This window comes from Dendrobates tinctorius, unplaced genomic scaffold (genome assembly GCF_039654945.1).
Source record: "Dendrobates tinctorius isolate UK_male_01 unplaced genomic scaffold, ASM3965494v1 ptg000012l, whole genome shotgun sequence".
Lineage (NCBI taxonomy): Eukaryota > Metazoa > Chordata > Amphibia > Anura > Dendrobatidae > Dendrobates > Dendrobates tinctorius.
The window spans coordinates 1407810-1433086 of NW_027361680.1; the positions used below are offsets into that span (position 1 = coordinate 1407810).

The following is a 25277-nucleotide window of genomic DNA, read 5'->3' on the forward strand; positions in this document are numbered from 1 at the left end:
GCACTAGGGGTAGGTTACAGGGCAGAACTAGGGGTAGGTTACAGGGCAGCACTAGGGGTAGGTTACAGGGCAGCACTAGGGGTAGGTTACAAGGCAGAACTAGGGGTAGGTTACAGGGCAGCACTAGGGGTAGGTTACAGGGCAGCACTAGGGGTAGGTTACAGGGCAGCACTAGGGGTAGGTTACAGGGCAGAACTAGGGGTAGGTTACAGGGCAGCACTAGGGGTAGGTTACAAGGCAGCACTAGGGGTAGGTTACAGGGCAGCACTAGGGGTAGGTTACAAGGCAGCACTAGGGGTAGGTTACAGGGCAGGGGTAGGGGTAGGTTACAGGGCAGCACTAGGGGTAGGTTACAGGGCAGAACTAGGGGTAGGTTACAGGGCAGCACTAGGGGTAGGTTACAGGGCAGCACTAGGGGTAGATTACAAGGCAGCACTAGGGGTAGGTTACAGGGCAGAACTAGGGGTAGGTTACAGGGAAGCACTAGGGGTAGGTTACAGGGCAGCACTAGGGGTAGGTTACAAGGCAGCACTAGGGGTAGGTTACAAGGCAGCACTAGGGGTAGGTTACAGGGCAGGGGTAGGGGTAGGTTACAGGGCAGCACTAGGGGTAGGTTACAAGGCAGCACTAGGGGTAGGTTACAGGGCAGCACTAGGGGTAGGTTACAAGGCAGCACTAGGGGTAGGTTACAGGGCAGCACTAGGGGTAGGTTACAAGGCAGCAGTAGGGGTAGGTTACAGGGCAGCACTAGGGGTAGGTTACAGGGCAGCACTAGGGATAGGTTACAGGGCAGAACTAGGGGTAGGTTACAGGGCAGCACTAGGGGTAGGTTACAAGGCAGTACTAGGGGTAGGTTACAGGGCAGAACTAGGGGTACGTTATATAGGGCAGCACTAGGGGTAGATTACAAGGCAGAACTAGGGGTAGGTTACAGGGCAGCACTAGGGGTAGGTTACAGGGCAGCACTAGGGGTAGGTTACAGGGCAGCACTAGGGGTAGGTTACAGTGCAGAACTAGGGGTAGGTTACAGGGCAGAACTAGGGGTAGGTTACAAGGCAGAACTAGGGGTAGGTTACAGGGCAGAACTAGGTGTAGGTTACAGGGCAGCACTAGGGGTAGGTTATATAGGGCAGCACTAGGGGTAGGTTACAGGGCAGCACTAAGGGTAGGTTACAGGGCAGAACTAGGGGTAGGTTACAGGGCAGCACTAGGGGTAGGTTACAGGGCAGAACTAGGGGTAGGTTACAGGGCAACACTAGGGGTAGGTTACAGGGCAGCACTAGGGGTAGGTTACAAGGCAGAACTAGGGGTAGGTTACAGGGCAGCACTAGGGGTAGGTTACAGGGCAGCACTAGGGGTAGGTTACAGGGCAGCACTAGGGGTAGGTTACAGGGCAGAACTAGGGGTAGGTTACAGGGCAGCACTAGGGGTAGGTTACAAGGCAGCACTAGGGGTAGGTTACAGGGCAGCACTAGGGGTAGGTTACAAGGCAGCACTAGGGGTAGGTTACAGGGCAGGGGTAGGGGTAGGTTACAGGGCAGCACTAGGGGTAGGTTACAGGGCAGAACTAGGGGTAGGTTACAGGGCAGCACTAGGGGTAGGTTACAGGGCAGCACTAGGGGTAGATTACAAGGCAGCACTAGGGGTAGGTTACAGGGCAGAACTAGGGGTAGGTTACAGGGAAGCACTAGGGGTAGGTTACAGGGCAGCACTAGGGGTAGGTTACAAGGCAGCACTAGGGGTAGGTTACAAGGCAGCACTAGGGGTAGGTTACAGGGCAGGGGTAGGGGTAGGTTACAGGGCAGCACTAGGGGTAGGTTACAAGGCAGCACTAGGGGTAGGTTACAAGGCAGCACTAGGGGTAGGTTACAAGGCAGCACTAGGGGTAGGTTACAGGGCAGCACTAGGGGTAGGTTACAAGGCAGCAGTAGGGGTAGGTTACAGGGCAGCACTAGGGGTAGGTTACAGGGCAGCACTAGGGGTAGGTTACAGGGCAGAACTAGGGGTAGGTTACAGGGCAGCACTAGGGGTAGGTTACAAGGCAGTACTAGGGGTAGGTTACAGGGCAGAACTAGGGGTACGTTATATAGGGCAGCACTAGGGGTAGATTACAAGGCAGAACTAGGGGTAGGTTACAGGGCAGCACTAGGGGTAGGTTACAGGGCAGCACTAGGGGTAGGTTACAGGGCAGCACTAGGGGTAGGTTACAGTGCAGAACTAGGGGTAGGTTACAGGGCAGAACTAGGGGTAGGTTACAAGGCAGAACTAGGGGTAGGTTACAGGGCAGAACTAGGTGTAGGTTACAGGGCAGCACTAGGGGTAGGTTATATAGGGCAGCACTAGGGGTAGGTTACAGGGCAGCACTAAGGGTAGGTTACAGGGCAGAACTAGGGGTAGGTTACAGGGCAGCACTAGGGGTAGGTTACAGGGCAGAACTAGGGGTAGGTTACAGGGCAGCACTAGGGGTAGGTTACAGGGCAGAACTAGGGGTAGGTTACAGGGCAGCACTAGGGGTAGGTTACAAGGCAGCACTAGGGGTAGGTTACAGGGCAGCACTAGGGGTAGGTTACAAGGCAGCACTAGGGGTAGGTTACAGGGCAGGGGTAGGGGTAGGTTACAGGGCAGCACTAGGGGTAGGTTACAGGGCAGAACTAGGGGTAGGTTACAGGGCAGCACTAGGGGTAGGTTACAGGGCAGCACTAGGGGTAGATTACAAGGCAGCACTAGGGGTAGGTTACAGGGCAGAACTAGGGGTAGGTTACAGGGAAGCACTAGGGGTAGGTTACAGGGCAGCACTAGGGGTAGGTTACAAGGCAGCACTAGGGGTAGGTTACAAGGCAGCACTAGGGGTAGGCTACAGGGCAGGGGTAGGGGTAGGTTACAGGGCAGCACTAGGGGTAGGTTACAAGGCAGCACTAGGGGTAGGTTACAAGGCAGCACTAGGGGTAGGTTACAAGGCAGCACTAGGGGTAGGTTACAGGGCAGCACTAGGGGTAGGTTACAAGGCAGCAGTAGGGGTAGGTTACAGGGCAGCACTAGGGGTAGGTTACAGGGCAGCACTAGGGGTAGGTTACAGGGCAGAACTAGGGGTAGGTTACAAGGCAGAACTAGGGGTAGGTTACAGGGCAGCACTAGGGGTAGGTTACAGGGCAGCACTAGGGGTAGGTTACAGGGCAGCACTAGGGGTAGGTTACAAGGCAGCACTAGGGGTAGGTTACAAGGCAGCACTAGGGGTAGGTTACAGGGCAGCACTAGGGGTAGGTTACAAGGCAGCAGTAGGGGTAGGTTACAGGGCAGCACTAGGGGTAGGTTACAGGGCAGCACTAGGGGTAGGTTACAGGGCAGCACTAGGGGTAGGTTACAAGGCAGAACTAGGGGTAGGTTACAGGGCAGCACTAGGGGTAGGTTACAGGGCAGCACTAGGGGTAGGTTACAGGGCAGCACTAGGGGTAGGTTACAGGGCAGAACTAGGGGTAGGTTACAGGGCAGCACTAGGGGTAGGTTACAAGGCAGCACTAGGGGTAGGTTACAGGGCAGCACTAGGGGTAGGTTACAAGGCAGCACTAGGGGTAGGTTACAGGGCAGGGGTAGGGGTAGGTTACAGGGCAGCACTAGGGGTAGGTTACAGGGCAGAACTAGGGGTAGGTTACAGGGCAGCACTAGGGGTAGGTTACAGGGCAGCACTAGGGGTAGATTACAAGGCAGCACTAGGGGTAGGTTACAGGGCAGAACTAGGGGTAGGTTACAGGGAAGCACTAGGGGTAGGTTACAGGGCAGCACTAGGGGTAGGTTACAAGGCAGCACTAGGGGTAGGTTACAAGGCAGCACTAGGGGTAGGCTACAGGGCAGGGGTAGGGGTAGGTTACAGGGCAGCACTAGGGGTAGGTTACAAGGCAGCACTAGGGGTAGGTTACAGGGCAGCACTAGGGGTAGGTTACAAGGCAGCAGTAGGGGTAGGTTACAGGGCAGCACTAGGGGTAGGTTACAGGGCAGCACTAGGGGTAGGTTACAGGGCAGAACTAGGGGTAGGTTACAGGGCAGAACTAGGGGTAGGTTATCGGACACGACTGCAGACAACCTCCATTGACTGCATGCAGCGAGCTCCCCCTAGTGGCGGCTGATACCACCCGCGTTATCTGCAGGATGCGGGTGTGTGAGGCCTCAGTAGTCAGCCCGGGCCGCACAGCACAGCCGCCCTCCCGGTACACACAGCACAGCCGCCCTCCCGGTACACGCCGCCAGTAATGATAGAAACCCGGCACCGCAGTAATGGCCGCATGTCGTGTCCCCGTGTACTGTGCGCGTCCTCCCCACTCACGACCTGCGTGTGACAGCAGCGGAGATTTACACCTAATCTTACCGCGGCCGAGCAGGGACAGTCTGTGAGGCCGGTATTCGCGGTGCTGCTCCGGGGGGCGGCTGCTGGGGATGCGCCGCAGTCTCACGCACACATCCCCCGTCCTGATGCGGTGACAGCGCGGTGAGTGGGAGCTTCTCCTCCCGGCTGCACACAGCGGCTGCCCGCACCGTGCCCGGCTCCTGCCACCTGGGACATGCCGCGTCCCGCCGAGGCCGGCAGCCGCGCTGAGCCGGGCGGGGGGCACAGGTGGCACTGGCGCTCGGCATGGCAGTGAGGAGGAGGAGGGGCGGGGGCCTCCATCCATCAGTGTGCGGCTGGGTAGTGTTACCACTCTGCAGCCTCCCAGGACTGCCGCTCAGCATCCCCACCATCCCGGAGCCCTGCCACACATGACACAGGACGCGGCGGCCGGAGCCCACTCTGCTGCCTCCATTGTCTGCCACCGCGGCGATCGCCCTGTTCCGTGGAATTGATGCCTCTGCCCTCCTGCCCCCGAGCGAAGCGGCAATCATGGGCTGTCTGCAGAGCCTCACCTGCAAGTCCCGCATCCGGAGGGAGAACATCACCGTGTATGACGTGTGCGCCACCATAGACCAGTGCCCGACCTCCATAGAGGAGAACTCGCCCATTGTCTTAAGGTACAAGACCCCGTACTTCAAAGCCTCGGCCCGGGTGGTCATGCCGCCCCTGCCCAGGAATGACACCTGGGTGGTGGGATGGATCCAAGCCTGCAACCAAATGGAGTTCTTCAACATGTACAGCGACCTGGGCATGTAAGTCAGCTGGATGGCATGTGCCAGTCACCATGTATGCTCTTACCAAGGTGATGTGACAGGCAGGGACCCCCAGCATGTGGAGGGCGCGTGTACCCCATCACCCTGTGATACTGGCATCTCCAGGCCAACTCTGCCCATATAGCCAAAGTTATGGCCTCCAGAAGGTTCGGAGACATCACCAAGTGCCAACATCTGGATGTGAGACAGGGTCTAGCAGCAGGGGTCCTAGCAGTGCCCCCTAAATGATGGCACTGGGTAATGCTCCTGAAGCTTGGAGATTTCCATGCCTTTAGGGCTGCTCTGTGTATTGTGCCTCAGTGACAGCTCCGGACTAAGATGTATTGTCAGGTTGTCTCGCCATGCTGTGTTAGTCGGCCACATGCCCTATCTGTAGGCAGGCTGAGGCTGGCGGCCCAGTGAGTGGGATGGTACGCCGTGATCCAGCAGAACGCCACTTTCTAATACCTGGACGTCTCAGTACCCGTATGGCAGAACAGTAGTGGGTTGGCAGAGAATGCCATGTGTGATAAGTTGGTGCGCCTTGTATTACTGGATCAAGATCGCCTCTGTACCAGAGAGAAGTGGCCAGGTAAGAGTAACCCGTGCCACCCCAACCCCTGATATGTCAAATAATAGGGCAGGGAATCCTATCCCCCACTGATGGTTCACATGTTGTCAGAGGCCTGGATGTCCACTGTCACTGATGGGGGCCACGCTTGGGCACAACTTCCACTTGCTACCAGTAGCTTTTGTTGCAGACCGTTCCTACAGAGCAGCTCTTTGCTCTGCCACATTACAGGAATGCTGCCAGGACACCTGGCCATCCTGGTGAAGCAGAATCCAGGCCGCTGTTTCTGGAGGCCTGTATTCTGCATGTGGTGAGGACATGCCGCCGCTGTTTCTGGAGACCTGTACTCTGCATGTGGTGAGGACATGCCGCTGCTGTTTCTGGAGGCCTGTATTCTGCATGTGGTGAGGACATGCTTCTGCTGTTTCTGGAGGTCTGTACTCTGCATGTGGTGAGGACATGCTGCTGCTGTTTCTGGAGGTCTGTACTCTGCATGTGGGGAGGACATGCTGCTGCTGTTTCTGGAGGCCTGAATTCTGCATGTGGTGAGGACATGCCGCCGCTGTTTCTGGAGGCCTGTACTCTGCATATGGTGAGGACATGCCGCCGCTGTTTCTGGAGACTTGTATTCTGCATGTGGCGAGGACATGCCACGGTTTCTGGAGGCCTGTACTCGGCATGCCGATGTTTCTGGAGGCTTGTATTCTTAATGTGGTGAGGACATGCTGCAGTTTCTGGAGGCTTGTATTCTGAATGTGGTGAGGTCATGCCGCTGTTTCTGGAGGCCTGTACTCTGAATGTGGTGAGGACATGCCGCTGTTTCTGGAGGCCTGTACTCTGAATGTGGTGAGGACATGCTGCTGTTTCTGGAGGCTTGTATTCTGAATGTGGTGAGGTCATGCCGCTGTTTCTGGAGGCTTGTATTCTGAATGTGGTGAGGACATGCTGCTGTTTCTGGAGGCTTGTATTCTGCATGTGGTGAGGACATGCTGCTGTTTCTGGAGGCCTGTATTCTGCATGTGGTGAGGACATGCTGCTGTTTCTGGAGGCTTGTATTCTGAATGTGGTGAGGACATACTGCTGTTTCTGGAGGCTTGTATTCTGAATGTGATGAGGACATGCCGATGTTTCTGGAGGCTTGTATTCTTAATGTGGTGAGGACATGCTGCTGTTTCTGGAGGCCTGTATTCTGAATGTGGTGAGGACATGCTGCTGTTTCTGGAGGCCTGTACTCTGAATGTGGTGAGGACATGTTGCTGTTTCTGGAGGCTTGTATTCTGAATGTGGTGAGGACATGCTGCTGTTTCTGGAGGCCTGTATTCTGAATGTGGTGAGGACATGCTGCTGTTTCTGGAGGCTTGTATTCTGAATGTGGTGAGGACATGCTGCTGTTTCTGGAGGCTTGTATTCTGCATGTGGTGAGGACATGCTGCTGTTTCTGGAGGCCTGTATTCTGAATGTGGTGAGGACATGCTGCTGTTTCTGGAGGCCTGTATTCTGAATGTGGTGAGGACATGCTGCTGTTTCTGGAGGCTTGTATTCTGAATGTGGTGAGGACATGCTGCTGTTTCTGGAGGCTTGTATTCTGCATGTGGTGAGGACATGTCGCCGCTGTTTCTGGAGGCCTGTATTCTGCATGTGGTGAGGACATGCCGCCGCTGTTTCTGGAGGCCTGTATTCTGCATGTGGTGAGGTCATGCCGCTGCGGTGATGCTGTAAGCCCTCCGATAGCCATAATCCTTGTGGGAACATTTGGAAGATTGCTGTAGACTCCACTCTGTAGCGGACATTTCCGCGTCCCGCTGCCTGTGAGGGTCCCTGCTCCTTCATCTTCTGGCTTCCTATGTCACATTACATAACATGTCCTCTTATTTGGTATCCGTGGCCGGGCCGCTCTGCCCCATCTCTCACATCTAGTGACCACTACGCTGTTCAGGTGAGCGGCTTCTTTCATGGACTGAATGTCCTCCTGAAAAAAATCATATTTCGGATGAGGGTCGCCTGTTCAAGACTTTGGATGAGCCAAAAAATGGATCCCATATGGAAGAGCAGTGTAGTGTCCAATCTCTTTGGACACAGTGCAAGTGTTTAACCTGGGAAACAGTATTTGGTCTTGTAAATGTAAGTGTTGATGTGTAAAAGCCGATGCCATACGGATGACAAAGCCGATAAAAAACATCCGTTATTTCTGGATGAGGTTCGGAGAGTTTTTGGGGTGTCTGGGAGGTGACGGACATCTCTTGTGAGAGCTGTAATGTGAGACATGTTAGTTATCACTCAGCACCTGCAGGAATATAAGGACTGACAAGGCATAGCTTTATTTTGAAATTAACATGCACTTTAAAGGGGCTATTTTCTTATATGAAATTGATTCCCTTTCCTTAAAGGAGTTGTCTGCTCTTAGGCTGCAAGTCTGCAGTCACTCTATGGCGAGCAGTCATGTGACCACAAATGTGCGATTTGCATAATCCCAGCCACATTCCGACTAGACTGTGTCCGGACTTGCATTGAGTAAAGCTGGATACAGTCTAGTCAGCATGTGACCGCATGCATGCGAGTCTATTATTTGCTTTCATGTGCCCGCCGCTCCCAGCACAGAACCATCATCGTTACGATTGTTCTGTGTGAATATAATAATGGTTCTCGGCAGCACATGTCCAGTTTACATAAGACTGTGCTGCTGAGGATGATGATTTTTAAGCCAATTTAAAAAATTCTCATAGTGAACAAGCCCGTTTCATCAGGTGACTGCGCCTGTGAATGTACTCTTCTGGCTATGTCCCTGACAGGGGGCTGTGCTTAGTTTGAATAGTCATTCTCCACTGTCAAACTCCCTTTAAACATACGGCATGGGCATGGTAGTGTAATACATGATGGATGCCACAGGCTCATCTGTCAGTCTTCACTTACCACACATGTAGCCGGCTTTTCCCTGCATGTACAGTAAGTGAGGGTCTTTACACATAGTCTGAACAGGGATTTACCCTTAATACATGGTGACCACCAATATGTCTTTTTACTGACCTGCGATATCAGGGACTAGCCTCCCCATACAGGTGACAATCCTTTATCTGCCGGCTGTACACTATAGCTGACAACTTGCTGTATCAGCCACGATCAGTGTTGGTGCTGACTATAGTCACTTAGCCTTAAATGCTGCTGTCAATAATGAGTACAGCATGTAGACGGTTAACAGCGTGCGGGGTCTCCCTCTATAACCCCATCAGCACCCTGAGACAATGATTGTGTGCTCCTGCTGTTTGCTATGGCATTTCATGGCCAAATAACAGCCTTATGGTCTGCCGGCTACTGCGGCCTGTTCACAAGATAGCAATACATTTCTTCATTCCTGTTACGCCACTTTGCATGAATTCCTGAAAAGCACCTGAAGGGTTAATAAACTACCTGACTGCAGCTTTCAGTATGTCAGGGGGTGCTGGTTTTAAAATGGTGTCACTTTTGGGGGGTTTCCAATATATAAGACCCCCAAAGTCCCTTCAAACCTGGACAGGTCCCTGAAAACATACATTTTGTTAATTTCCTTGACAAAATGAACAATTGCTGCTCCATTTTTAAACTTCCTAAAATGCTAACAAAATAAAGCAACGTTTTACAAATGGTGCTGATGTAAAGCAGACATGAGGGAAATATTAATGTTTTTGTGTGGTATGGCTATCTGGTGTAAAGGGATAATCATTCACAGTTCAAAAATTGCTAATTTTTTTTACACATTTTTGTAACATTTATGATATTTTTATAAATAAACACAGAAAATATTGACATAAATTTACCACTATCATGAAGTACAATGTGTCCCGAAAAAACATTCTCAGAATCAGTGGGATCCGTTGAAGCGTTCCAGAGTTATTACCCCATAAAGTGACAGTGGTCTGATTTAAAAAATTGGCCCTGTCACTAAGGGGTTAATGAGTAATCATTAAAGGAAAACTCTAGCCAGGCAATCTCTTATTGGCCAGGGCACTCTCTCTCTCCTGGCATGTGGCATCCCTGTACCATGGGGCAGGCTGATGGAGACTCTGAAATGTCAAGGTTGATGGAGCTGCTGACTCCTTGGCTCAGGGAAAGGGGTTTTCAGGAGCTTTAGATTCATGATATAAATTAGCTGCAGGACATGTCATAAGATTAACCCTTTGCTTTAGTCCCTGACAGTCTTTATATGTTCCTGGAGCTGTGGTATCAGCACGTGTCCCCTGCACCAAGTCACTGGCCTCGGGGCCATGGGATCATCAGCGCTGGATCCACAGAAGATTTCTACCATATTCTCTTGATGTTACTGTAACAATGTTCTATCTGGTGTTTTTACTCTCTGAGGAGGAACTACATATCTCCCAAATGCTGCCTCCAGCAGTCGTAAGGAGCGGGGACTATTGCTCCACCTTGGCACATTCTGGTGGCTACTGTACTGCTCATTATAAGCCCATTACAATGAGATCTGTACATGTCCTGCAGGTGTCACAGGCGGAGACCACATTGTCCTACACTCTCAAGCAGTGTGACTGTAAGCCATTTAATGTGTGGTGCTGCCTCTACATACGTTACCCATCCAGCTATAAGCAGGGCTTCCTTGAAGACTATCTGCCATCTTTCCTTCCGGCAGAGCTTGTGCTGTAAATCCTGTCACCACCAGATGATCGCTCTCCGCCTGCGTGGTCCTTTGCTGTCAGGGATTCCTATGACTCAGTTTGCCACCTCCATACTGCACTGATTACTTTTCCGATGTGTGCATCATCTCCCAGGTACGTAAACTGTTTGACTCTTCTGGGTCCATTCATTGTGTCCAGATCTCCTGGCAGCAGAGACGTTCTGAAAAGTCATTGTACTTCTGTGGATTCCAAGTAATCTTTAGTCCTGATTATCCAGACTGGTATTTTATATGTGCCTGAGTAAGATGTGCCAAAGCCTTTACCAGGCGTGCGTGTTAATCTTTTAGCTGTCGTGTGCCAACATAAGAACTGTGCCCTGGTCACCGGCTGAACTACATTTCGGTCATTTTTTCTGCCACTTTTATGGCATAAATTACCATTAATTTGGATAGTGCTTGCCTGATTATCCTTTTGGCTAAGTTCTGCTCACTTTACAAATAGTTGGCTGGGACTAGCATAAAAACACCAAAAGTTGCAGACCTTCAAGCATTTTTACTCTAGAAGTGTCATAAACTACTTACGGTAATTAATTGTCTTATTTGAGCTTAGGCTGTGTTTACACGTAGCGTTTTTTTTTGCAGTGATTTTAAATGCACAATTTTGCCGCGAAAACTCAAAAAAACAGCATCCCATGCATTCCTATGGGATTCCGCAATGCTGTGCTAATGCTGCGGATCTTTCCGCGGCAGAATCGCATCGCGGAAAAATACGCAGCACGCTCATTAATTTTGCGGAATCACGGCGATTCCGCACACATAGGAATGCATTGTTCTGCTTACTTTCCGCATGTGGCTGTGCCCACCATGCGAAAAGTAAGGCCTCTTTCACACTTCCGTTTTTTCATGTCAGTTAAAATCCGCCAAAATGGCGTAAAGCGGATCCGTTTGTAACTGATGCAAACGGATGCCACCGGACCGTTTTTTTTTACGGATCCGTTGAATGCAGAATTTTAAAGGAACCGCAGTCCGGGAAGGAGAGAGAGAGAGAGAATTTTTTTTTTCCACCGCCAGAAATGATTTCAGGGTTAAATCCCCGGCTGATTTCCTTTCTCCGGGCATGCACACTGTAAAATGCGGATCCTACAGTCAAAAAAATGTTGCAGGGTCCGTCCAGGCATGCTGGCGGACGCAAACATTTTGGCGGATCTGCAAAAAAACGGATCCAACGGATGGCCATCCGTCAAGATCCGCCGGTAATGCAACTCAATAGGGAAAAAAATGGATCCGCCAAAAAAATGGCGGATCCGTTTTTTTTCAAAAACTGGCGGATTTTGACTGATGGTCAAAAACGGAAGTGTGAAAGAGGCCTAAGCAGAATATTTGCGGATAGTACCCACGGTCTGGAGGAGAGGAAATTCTCCTCCAGGCTCTGGGTACCATATCCCTGTAAAAAATAGAATTAAAATAAAAAATAGGGATATTCTCACCTTCAGATGTCCCTCCCGGCAGGTCCCGTTCCCAGGGATGCATTGCGCTAATGACCTTTGATGACGTCACGGATCACAACACCGTAGCAGTCTCACAAGATCGCGTCGTCATCAAAGGTCATTGGCGCAATGCATCACTGGGAACGGTACCTGCCGGGAGCATTGCGATGATCGGGAAAGTTGTGCGGGACGTCGGAAGGTGAGAAAAACAAGATTTTTTTTAAAAAATTATTTTTAACATTAAATCTTTTTACTACTGGTGCTGCATAGGCAGCCTCAATAGTAAAAAGTTGGTCACACTTATCAAACACTATGTTTGACGAGTGTGACAAACCTGTCAATCAATTTTCCAAGCGATGCTACAGATCCCTTGGAAAACGCTAGCATTGTGCAAGCTAATTATGCTTGCAAATCCCTAGTTTTTTCGCTGGAAATATGCGGGAATTAAAATACGGTTTTGTCACATATTTCCCGCGGAATGTAATTCTGGAATTCTTGCTGGAAAGTCGCATTGTAAAATTAAAGGCAGTACTAGCTCCATCGGCAGTTCTGTGTTCTACTCCACATTGCAAGCGGCTCTAGCTTCGTGGGCAGTTCTGTGTGCTAGTGCACATTGTAGGCGGGACTAGCTTCACGGGCAGTTCTGTGTGCTAGTGCACATTGCAGGCGGGACTAGTTTCGAGGGCAGTTCTGTGTGCTAGTGCACATTGCAGGCAGGACTAGTTTCGAGGGCAGTTCTGTGTGCTACTCCACATTGCAGATAGGAATAGCTCCACGGGTAGTTCTGTGTGCTAGTTCACATTGCAGATGGGACTAGCACCACGGGCAGATCTGTGTGCTAGTCCACATTGCAGACGGGACTAGCACCACGGGCAGTTCTGTGTGCTAGTCCATATTGCAGACGGGACTAGCTCAGAGGGCGGTTCTGTGTGCCGCTCCGTGGGCAGTTCTGTGTACTAGTCCACATTGCAAACGTGACTAGCTCTGCGGGCAGTTCTGTATGCTGCTCCACATTGCAGGCAGTACTAGCTCCGCGGGCAGTTCTGTTGTGAATTCACTTTCTGGTCTACCTCTGGTTGCTGGTGAGGGTGGTGGAGCTGGTTGTATTGACAGAGGAGTCGTGAGTTCTCTTTCCGGGCTCCCTCTGGTGGTTGCAGGAGGTAATTAGATCAGCTTCATTAACAGAGACCTGCCACCTGATAATGAGGATGACGATTGGACATCTGGAGTCTCTGACTGGATTTAAGACAGCCGACTCCCTCAGTCCCTGCTGGTGATTTTTCCTGCCTCCTGAGGTCGTAGTTTCCAGATCAGTCCCTGCATTCTCAAGCTATGTGTTCTTTGCTATTGTTCACATTTGATTTGGTTTTGTCTATTCAGTTTTGTGTGCTCACCCAGCCCCGGCTGGGGCTGTGCTGAATTTCCATCCTTATGTTACTGTTTGTGCCAGTTTGCTTTTTGTCCCTTATTAGATTGGCCTCTTTTTGCTCTGTTTTCAGAATATGCCAGAGTGCTGATATAGTGGGTGAAGTCTAGTGACTTCAGAGTTTTTTTTTGCTATCAGAAGTGTTGGACATTTTTGCAGGGTTTTTTGGCGTGATTGCAGACAGTATTTTTCTTTCCTGTCCTTTCTAGTTAGTGTGGGCCCCATCGTTTGCTCAGCCTATTTTCCTACCTGTGTTTGTGTTTTCATCTTGTCTCACCGACAATATAGGTTGGGGGGCTATTTATTCCTTTGGGGTCTGCTCTGGGGCAGTTTAGATTTCCCCTTTCTTGCGTTAGGCTTATTTAGTCCTCTGGCTGTGACGAGGCATCTAGAATCATTGTAGGTACGCTCCACGGCTACTGCTAGTTGTGTGGATAGGATCAGGGGTCTGCAATCCGCTTAGTTACCAACCTCTCTGGTTTTCTGTTGCTTAGCTTGGTCTTGTTTTCCTCCTCGGTGACCCAATCATAACACAGTTCTGTGTGCTAGTCCACATTGCAGCCAGGACTAGCTCCGCGGGCAGTTCTGTGTGCTAGTCCACATTGCAGACGGGACTAGCTCTGAGTTCGGTTCTGTGTGCTGCTCCGCGGGCAGTTCTGTGTGCTAGTCCATATTGCAGATGGGACTAGCTCTGCGGGCAGTTCTGTGTGCTAGTCCACATTGCAGGCGGTACTAGCTCCGCAGGCAGTTCTGTGTGCTAGTCCACATTGCAGGCGGTACTAGCTCCGCAGGCAGTTCTGTGTGCTAGTCCACATTGCAGGCGGTACTAGCTCCATGGGCAGTTCTGTGTGCTAGTACACATTGCAGGCTGGACTAGCTCCGCGGGCAGTTCTGTGTGCTACTCCACATTGCAGATGGGACTAGCTTCGCGGGCAGTTCTGTGTGCTACTGCACATTGCAGATGGGAATAGCTCCGCGGGCAGTCCTGTGTGCTACTGCACATTGCAGATGGGAATAGCTCCATGGGTAGTTCTGTGTGCTAGTCCTCAATGCAGATGGGACTAGCACCGCGGGCAGATCTGTGTGCTAGTCCACATTGCAGACGGGACTAGCACCACGGGCAGTTCTGTGTGCTACTCCACATTGCAGATGGGAATAGCTCCACAGGTAGTTCTGTGTGCTAGTCCACTTTGCAGATGGGACTAGCACCGTGGGCAGATCTGTGTGCTAGTCCACATTGCAGACGGGACTAGCGCCACGGGCAGTTCTGTTTGCTATTCCACATTGCAGACGGGACTAGCACCACGGGCAGTTCTGTGTGCTAGTCCACATTGCAGACGGGACTAGCTCCGCGGGCAGTTCTGTGTGTTAGTCCACATTGCAGACGGGTACTAGATGGCATGCATTATTGTGGTGGGGCCGAATAGTCTGAAATATTTCCAATGTGGACCATCGGTAAGCGCTGGCTATGATTAGTCCATGTGCCCTCCATGTACGCTGCGTGGTGCACATGAGCAGCACATAGACCAGTTATGTTCTCATCTGAACAAGTCCTTAATTGCACTGACACTTGGCCGGGGATCATCACCACATATTTGTAAAAGTTGTATCTGAATGAACCCGACTCCGGCCTGTGCACCAGCTTCTGTGATGCCGTAGGATGGCAGGTGGGAATGCCGCATTCCTTATGGTTGCGGAGGAATGCACAGATTGGGCCCGGGAATGCGCCCACACGGCTGGAATGTGTCTCTACACCATATACCGAGCAGGTGATATCTATATTAGTGAAATGCTCAGTGAGCAGTAGGGCTGTGTCCGCCTTGTCATATAGTGGGAAATGTTGCTAAAATTGGCCTGGTAAAAATAGGGAAGATCAGATTTAAGGCACCATCATTACTCTTCATCTAATTGTTTTCTAACTTTTGGTATGGGATAGATAGGAAAAGGATCATTATTTGGGCTCGCTCACACCACTGTATTAATTGGACGAGTGCTATCTAATTTTTTTATGAGATAACACTCAGACCACTGTTATACTATCGGGCAGTGCTGATCAACATTTTTTTTCTCATAAAGGTTATGCCTGAGAAAAAAAGTGCTGCATCCTGTGTAATTTGGATGAGACTCACCAATTCAAGTCTATGGTTGCGTGGAAAACATCGGATTGCACTTGGATGACATCTGAGTGCAGTCTGATTTTCGCAGACTCATAGAATGGAGAGGATGGAGAAATTTTGTTCTCTCTTCTCCTCACAGTGTACTGCAGTTCTGTCATCCAAGAGAACCAGATCACACTTAGCTGACACTCAGATCATACTTTGATCAGAGGTTGGTTAGAGTGTCACTAGCCGAATCGACCCTATTCTGTCAAATGAGAGAATCTACGGTTGGTTGGCCCTAGCCTATAAAGGCGTATTCCCATCGAATACATTTAGGGAATGCCCAAGGTATAGGTGTACTCGCCTCAGAAAGATGGAGACCTACGAGCGCAGCCAGACGCCTATGAGCAATGTCTTGGTGTGAATCCAGCACCTAGCAGGCATTTTTGGGATATGCTGTTGATATAACATAAATGTTCCTTCTATATATATTGATCACTTGTCTATGGGATAGGTGTTAAAAGTATAAAGACTTGGGATCTGTCCTCTAGGACCACCGCTGCTTCTGAGAACGAGGGTCTCAGCGTCTCGTGTGAATAACTATTTCCATCAGACCCATACAGATGAATAGGGTGGTGGTTGGACATGAACACACATGCTCCATTGAGTCAAGGATTTGGGAACTGCTTCTGTGGGATATATGCATCTAGTAGGGAAAGACCCTTTAATGAGAATCTCTCCTTAATGGTCTGATAATTTAGCATATGTCTTAAGACATGTTCACTTCTATACAAATCTAATACAGACTGAAAATCTGTCTGTGTGAATCCTAATTTTGACTTACGCTGAATTAGCGGATGTTCTGGACCATTGGATGATTGGCGTTTGGTGCTGTATTCCACTACCGCTTCCTTCTGCATTTGTATTTCGGTGCAGCAGGAGTACGCTGCATCACATACATTACAAGTGACCGAGAGAGCACGTGAGCGGGGCGTGACCCGTGCCGCTGAAATCCTGCCATTCCCGTTATTATTAGGAGGGAGCCGTTCGTGCCACGGCTCTGATCTCAGCCGGCCAGAGGCTAGAAGGAGGCCAACAGGTTTGATAACTGGTATATAAATGTAAAATATATAAATTATTCTATTTGTACCAGTAACGTAATTATATTCCTATTATTTGCCATAGAGGTTCTAGAAAAGACCGCCGAAGGAAAAGGACGATGACCTTTAAATTCTCAACTACATAGTCTATATTAGAGATGAATTCATCTTACAGCCGTGTGTGTTAGCACTTAGCCAAGTACTTGCATTAACACGAGACAATGTTTTCTAAAGGCTCATTCAGCCGTCCATGCTCATTGGTCTGAGATCAGACTGGCTGCGGGTCTCTCAATGTATTTCTATGAGGCTGTCTCACTCAGGTTAGGAGACCCCTGGCCGGTCCATACATTGCGGTCCAATCTCAGACCAAGTTACACGGTCATCTGAATGAGCCTTTAGACCAGGGGTCTCAAACTCGGCAGAGTAAATGGGCCGCACATAGAAAAATTTAAGCTGGCGGGCCGCATTCCTTTCAAACTTAATACAGTAGAAAATTATTGTTAATTGTTTTTTGAACTACTATAGCAATTCTATTTACAGGGCCCTACTCTACTCTAACCTATTAAACATTTGGTAACTTTTTTTTGTATATTTTAATTATCTTTCTTCAAGGGATACCCAATATGTGGGGGTAAACCACTGTTTGGGTGCATGGCAGAGCTTGGAAGGGAAGGAGCACCGTTTGACTTTTTCAACGCAGAATTGGCTGGAATTGAGATCAGACGCCATGTCGCGTTTGGAGAGCCCCTGATATGCCTAAACAGTGGAAACCCCCCAATTCTAACTCCAACCCTAACCCCAACACAGTCAGCAGCATGCTGGTACTGTGCAGCACAGTCTGTGCTGACTAAAAGGATAGGACTACGGGCTGAGATGCAGGTAGAGACAGTCAACATGCTGGTACTGGTCAGTACAGTCTGTGCTGACTAAAAGGATAGGACTACGGGCTGAGCTGCAGGTGGAGACAGTCAAAATTCTGGTACTGGTCAGCACAGTCTGTGCTGACTGAACGGAAAGGACTACGAGCTGAGCTGCAGGTGGAGACTGTAGAGACAGTCAACAATGTGCCTACTAATCATGGACGCTGGAGATTTGTCCCCCTGGCTCCCCCCATCATCAACGTGGCCACCATGCCACCGGAGACTTCGGAGAGAGAGCGAAAGAGAGACAGACAAAGACTACTTACATTACCTTGCTCGCTCGCCGCCACCTGTGACTCTGCCTGCCCTCTGCACCTCGCCGTCCCGCCGCCGTCCACCGTCTTCTGCCACCGCTCCCAGTCCCATGTGACGCGCGCACACCGCTCTGCTCCGGAATGAGGAAGTGGAGCAGAGCACCGTGTGATGTCACGTGAGGGGGCGGCGCTGGACCATGGTGCATCGGGGAGGAGGCCGTAAAGCAGCACCGCTGGAAAAGCCTGAAAAAAATGTAGGGGGGGGCCTGAGCACGGACCGGGCTGCCAGCATGCTCGGGCGCCGGGCGGGCCCCCCAAATCACCAGGCCCCATACACTTGTAAGGGCTGTCATGTCCTGATGGCGGCCCTGCGGGCCACAGATGCCTGACTCAGGGACCGCATGCGGCCCCGCGTGTTTGAGACCTCTGCTTTAGATAGTTGCTGCTTCTCTCTATTATCAGGAGAAATGAACCCCGATGTGTAAAGCATTACATGTGCGCCCTTTCGGCTAGATTTTAGAAGAGCTATAGGACATATTACATTGTCTTTTTAAAGCAGAAACAAAAATTGAGCTGTTGAAGAAAGTACCGTATCCTTTCCCCTAGAGTTCCACTGATCTGGGTAGACATACCATTTGCGCAAACTTTCCAGCCACACGGGCCCAAAAGGTAAGGGGGCCACTACCACCTCCAAAACAGAAGGAATTGTGTATTATTGTTAGTGCAGCGCCCCTTCCTCCCCCCTGCAGGGACGCCGGCGGTTTCACTTACCCGTCCACATTTCCTCTGCGTCTGTTTCATCCCAGAATCCAGCCAATAGCTGGGAGACATCTGATATTTAAGGCACCCTACCCTATTGGGAGGTAATAAGAAAAAAATGAATTTAAGAGCCCAAAATAGATTAAAAAAAATTACAACTTTATTCATATTACAAAACACTTAAAATAAGGTAGGGGTGGGAAAGAATGACCAGTGAAATAGCGGACGCAATACACAAGGGACAATGCAAAATATTAATAAATATGTATATACAATAGCAGCAGATTTTATATAGACATCATTACCTGTAAACGCAAATTAGAAAGTGCATAATTGCAAGGAAAAACATGATAATGTCAGTATAATATACTAGTGATGAATTGCTGCAAAAAATATAGAACAATATGAAACAAGCATGTACAGGTATGTTTTATATATAGACGCTATTGAAAGTGCATGTGCAATTGGTGCCAGGAATTCGCCAGTAGCAGGCAATATAATATAGATAAGATGCAAAAGTAATGACAATAATAGTCACAGGGATAGTAATTGTTAAGGTGACCTGCTGCTGTACAAAATACTGATGTAAGTATTACCTAGTGCTAGTGAGCGCTGTCAGTTGGATGCGTCCACCCCAACGTGCGCTTCAGTGTCTGTCTTCGTCAGGGGAAGCCTTAGCAACTTCACTAGTCAGTTTATATCCTGCTGCCTACTCGTAAGGTCGCAGTACTTGTGCTTTCTGTATCTGACGATGTCCGTCCCGCCTACCTGACCCTGTCTGTCCTGTCTTCATCTGTTCTTGCCTGTTCTGCTGTACCTATACCCTAACCCGTCCTGCCTGTGCCTTGTCCTGTTCCTGATCCATCTGAACCAGCTCCTGTGTACCTGCACCTGTGATCCCATACCTGTGGACCCCGTGTTCTTGTGCCTATTCTGCCTGTGCCTGACTCTGCATCATTCTCTCTACTGTATCCTTCCTGCTGAACCAGTTCCTAGCCAGTTCTGCTCCCTTGCCCCTTTGAGGGACAGCTGCCGTGGCTCCGGGATCCATCCTGGAGTAGCACCTGGCGTCCACCTGGGTTCAAGTCTAACTACACCATTAGGGGCTCTAGTGAAGAACCAATTGCTTGCTTATTTACGCCCTTACAGGCTCTCCTTGAATCGTGGCACAGTAGTTCCACAACCATGTGTGTAACAATTATGATGAGCTATTGGACTGCAAAGAGCCCATATACTGTTGCTGCACAGGGGCCTCATCTGTGTCCATTCCTGCCTGTCCTATATGGAAACTTCACACACTGTCGATTACTGTTGGTACTGTGGGTTCTATACTTGTGGTACGTATATCCCAGGGGGTCCACAAAAGGTGTTTGTACTATCCTCATGGTGTGATCATAGGCTTAGAGGCACATTGGAGTAATTTGTGCCTATAGAGTAATTGGTGTAGGAATGCAGGGCCGTATTGTACAGCAGCTGAAGCCTTAAGCCCCCGTCACACATAGCGATCTCGCTAGCGAGATCGCTGCTGAATCACAAGTTTTGTGATCTCACCAGCGAGATTGCTATGTGTGACAGCGATCAGTGACCGGCCCCCCTGCCGGGCATTGCTGATCGCTGAGGAAATGTCTGGACATTTTTTTTGTCGCTGGTCTCCCGCTGGCCAGCACGCATTGCTGCGTGTGACAGGCGGGAGACCAGCGAGCAGGAGCCTGGTAACCAATGCAATGTAAACGTCGGGTTTCTAAGCGCCGCCCGGCGCCTAGAAACCCGATGTGTACCTTAGTTACCAGCTGATGCAGGGAGCTGGTAACCAAGGTACACATCGGGTTTCTAAGTGCCGGGCGCCCTTTAGAAACCCGATGTTTACCTTGGTTACCAGCTCCCTTCATCAGCTGGTAACTAAGGTACACAGCGACGCGCGTACTCCTCGTCGCTGTGGCTGATCGCTGGTGAGATCTGCCTGTTTGGCAGCTCACCAGCGATCATGTAGCGACATACCAGCGATCCTGACATGTTCATATCGTTGTCAGGATCGCTGGTTAGTCGCTATGTGTGACGGGGCCCTTAGGTTAGGGCTAACCGGCGTGTCACATGACTCTGAAGACACCGGGACACATTGCATCATTGGGTGTAATCATTTCATATTGGTTCGCCTCCTGCGACTGCTACACGAATGTTTTCAAATGAGTTGGATTTTCTGTCGCTGGTCACAAGTCACACGTGACTCACTTGCCATATACTTCAATGCAAGTCACATGCGACACACAACTTGTGTGCAGCTTATCTGCACCTGGTCTGTTGTGTTTACAGCAAAATCAGAGCTCTATTATAGTCACACAACACGAAGTCGCAGAAAAGTTGCACAAACGTTCTTGCTGCGCGACTTTTTAGAGAACTGCTGTCACCTTGCTGACCATAGCACAGCAGAGAGACCAGTGCTTAACGGCAGAGTCACACTGCCATATTTCTCGTACGATAATCGCATCGCACTGCACGGACTGGCCGGCACCTCTCCTGACCTGAGCATGACAGCATGATGGATTACTATGCAGCTGTCAAGCTCAGGTCAGAGCCGACAACCAGTGCGAGTTTTACGGTGGGATTCACACACGAGAAATATGGCAGTGTGTCTCTGCCCTTAATGGGAATGTCCACTTTTATTATCTTGTCTTTTTTGGTTCAAAGCTCTCTGCATATTAAGTTCTTTATATAGCTTTATAGGGAGCAAAGCTTCATTTTCAAGATGTAAACCTAAAATACCCTGCAAAACTGCAGAAAGAAAAAATCTTACCACCTGCACCCAGCAGTTGAGGAAGCCAGGGTGTAATGGTTGCTACTGAGGAGAATATGACGGGGGTTCCCAACCTCTGACATATGGTATGTCATGGCGATCATGCAGGGCATAGCACCTGTGCCCATGCCATCACCGCCGGGAGCTCGGCTAAATTTATAGCCGAGACTGCTGACACTGCCAGGAGCCATGCCAGCACCACCCCTGGCCATCTAACCAAGTAAATGCCGCTATTTATATCAATCACAGAATTTAAAAGGCTGGGAGATTGAGGGGGCACCCTCTTCTTTCCGATTATCACCATGGCTATATCATCGTTAGTGCCTGATTGTTGCCTTGGCAACCGGAGGTCATCATGACGACCTCCTGGTCAGCTAGCTACAGTAAACCTGTAAGCCTTTTTTAGCCAGGAACATAGCCTAAAAGTTTTTTTATCAGTGTAAGCCCCCTTCACTTGTCAATGTCTCCAGTACATGTGGTGACAGTTTTCACACATGCTTGAAACACTCACGCAGACCTATTTAAATCTATGAGTCCGTGCACATGTTATTGTGTTCATGCGGACCATGTGTCCATATGCAAACATATACTGTATGTTACACCGCTCCGCCATACTCACCTGGCCTCCGCTCCCACGCCGCAGTCGCTCTCCGCTCCCACGCCGCAGCCTCTCTCCACCCGACGGCCGCGGCGGTCACCTGAGACAGGCCCGCGACCGATGCCTTCCCTGCATGCTATGCGCATGCGCCATAGGCCGCGGCCGCGCCTCCTTCCTGCTTCTTATGCTCCGGCTGTGCCCTGACCCGGAAGCACCTTTGGACCAATGGCTGTCCAGACGGGGCCATATCAGGCCGCTTCCCCCTGAGGGAGGCGCCTGATCGTTGTGTTTCCTGACACTCTGGCCTCGCTCCATCGTGCACACTCTGCTCCTGCAGTTCCTGTCTCGGCTGCTCCTCTCAGCAGCTACTCCAGTCCTGCCTTCAGTGTTCCTGTCGTCCTACTCCAGTCCTGCCTTGTGTTCCTGCCGTCCTATTCCAGTCCTGCCTTGTGTTCCTGCCGCCCTACTCCAGTCCTGCCTTCAGTGTTCCTGCCGTCCTACTCCAGTCCTGCCTTCAGTGTTCCTGTCGTCCTACTCCAGTCCTGTCTTCAGTGCACCTGCCGTCCTACTCCAGTCTCAGTCTTACTCCGGTCCATCCTGAGCCGCCCCTCTCGGTACCGGCTACCGTGGTACTCGAACCCCTGGGCCTGCTCCTAATGGTCCCTGTATAGGGGTCGGTTCCACCTGGCAGCTCGCCCGGGGTCCCTCGGTGCCACGGTCCAGAGGGTCCACTCTCGGAGTTCCGCTCCTGACCACCCGCGCTAACACTGTAGACATGTCCGTTTTTTTCCGACAGCACAGTTCGCATTACGTCCTGCACACATTCATATCGATATCTGTATGTCATGTGTGTGACACGTATCGGCAGCTGTGCACAGGCCGCGAGCCGTGGTCTTTGCTGCCGGCTAACCCCCCCACCACTGGACCTGCCGCCGCTGAACCCCCCCACCGCCGCCTGTACTCACATACACACACGTATTCACACACGTACACACACATATATACACACACACGTATTCACACACGTACACACACACACACGTATTCACACACACACACACGTATTCACACACACATGTATTCACACACACACGTATTCACATACACGTATTCACACACACACACATTCACATACACACACACACGTATTCACATACACACACACACACGTATTCACATACACACACGTGCACACACGTATTCACACACACACACACATTCACATACACACACACGTATTCACATACACACACGTATTCACATACACACATTTCACATACACACATACACATATTCACATACACACATGTATTCACATACACACACACGTATTCACATACACACACGCTCACATACACACACACGTATTCACATTCACACACGCTCACATACACACACACGTATTCACATACACACACGCTCACATACACACACACGTATTCACACACACACGTATTCACATACACACACGCTCACATACACACACACGTATTTACATACACACACACGTATTCACATACACACTCACACACACACACATATTTACATACACACACACGTACTCACATACACACACACGTACACACACACTTCCCTCCCGATGCGATAGCATCGGGCACACCTCTAGTTTTTAATAACCAGTAAAGGCTAAATAGACAGAGATATTGGCCCCCACCCAGCCACCCCACAAATGACTCATCCATAAGATGTGCCAATTCTGGAGCTTAGCCTCGGCTGGTGCATTGGCAAGTGGCGTAATGGTTTTGGGGTTGATGTCAGGTGTATAATATCACTGACATCAAGTCCAGGAGGCATCTGTCAGACCATTACTAACCCTGCAGTCAAAAATAATAAACACACACATAGAGAAAAGTCCTTTAATTGTAAAAATCACTGCCCCGTCTCTCTTTTACCCATTTATTACAATTTTAAGCAAAAATAATCCAAAGTGGTTAGCCATAAATCAGTCATGGACCTCACCGGTACTGGTCTCTCCAGTTCTGGAAATATCAGAAAGTGTGAAAGGGGTCTAATACTGACAGGTATAATACATTGCAATGCATTATACCAGCGATCAGAATTAAAGTCTCATAGAGAGATTACCGTAAGTAAAAAAGCTAAAGAGAATTGTAAAAATATTTAGAAAAAAAATCACAAACAAAGCACAAAAAAGAAAAAGCTATTATGCCAATTAATACGTATATTTCTACATAAAAAAATACATATATTTGGTATTTGGTATTGCCTCGTCCAGAACGGCCGGACCAGTAAAACTGTCACATTAGTTTACCCCTCCAGTAAAAAAAAAATAAAACATAGAAAAAAACTTAGCATTTTCATCATACCGCCGAACAAAAAATAGAATAAAATGCGATCAAAAAGATGAATGGAAATAAAAATGATATGGCTGAAAACGACATCTTGTCCCTCAAAATCAAGTAGGCATACAGAGAAATAACAATTAATGCTCAGAATAGTATAAAGCAATGCAAAAACAATTCTTTTTTTCTATACAATAGTTTTTATGGTGTAAAAGCAGCAAAATAATTTTTTTTCTATAAATGAGGTATCGCTGTAATTATGCTGACCCGAAGATTAAAGCTGCCTTATCACTTTTGCCAATTCATGAACAGCATTTTAAAAAAAATCCTAAATTGTTCGTTTTTATTCTTACTGCGCCCAAAAATCAGAATAGAAAGTGATCAAAAAAATGTCATGTGCCTGAAAATGGTACCAATAAAAATGTCAACTTGCCCCCAAAAAATTAGCCTTCACAAGACTCTGTTGGCAGAGTCATGTTACCATTTTGAAAATGCTAAATTTGGGGCTTAATCAATATTGTGATGGGAAAAAGTAAAATCTTAATTTTTTCCTTCTACATTTCTTGAATTCTGGTGAAGCGCCTGAAGGGTTAATAAACTTCTTGAATGTGGTTTTGAGCACCTGGAGGGGTGAAGTTTTAAAAACGGTGTCACTTTTGGGTATTTTCTGTGACATAGACCCCTCAAAGTGACTTCAAAAAGGATGTGGTCCCTAAAGAAATGGTTTTGTAAATTACTGTATGTTGATAAAGTGAGAAATGATAAAGTTTTAACCCTTCTAACTTCCTAACGAAAAGAAATGTTTAAAAAATGATTCTGTGAGAAGTAGGCATGTGGTAAATGTTAGTTATTATATACTGTATTTTGTGTAATATAACTCTCTGGTTAAAGGGCTTAAACATTTAGAAGTTTGAAAAATTGCAAAATGTTCAAATTTTTTATAACATTTTGGATATTTTCATAAATAAACATAACTCGTATCACCCTAAATTTACCACTAGTATGAAGTACAACATGTCATGAAAAACTATTCTCAGACTCACTGGACTCATATGTTCAGACTCATATGTTGGAGCGTTCCGAGTTATTACCTCTTAACATGACGCTGATCAAAATTGAAAAAATTGGTCTGACCAAGAAAGTGAAAATAGGCTTGGGTGGGTGAAGGGGTTAAACAGTAACGTTTACTTTTTATTTAATAAATCAATAATACAC

At 49.1% G+C, this 25277-nt stretch overlaps 1 protein-coding gene across 1 annotated transcript in view; it reads left to right on the forward strand.

The window, feature by feature from the left end:
* Positions 1-4870: 4870 nt before the first annotated feature.
* FAM78B (family with sequence similarity 78 member B) overlaps positions 4871-25277 on the forward strand; it is a 229460-nt gene continuing 209053 nt past the window's right edge. Inside the window, exon 1 of the mRNA XM_073557943.1 lies at positions 4871-5133. Within this exon, the coding sequence (XP_073414044.1) occupies positions 4871-5133 (263 nt within the window). The remainder of the gene's footprint in view (positions 5134-25277) is intronic.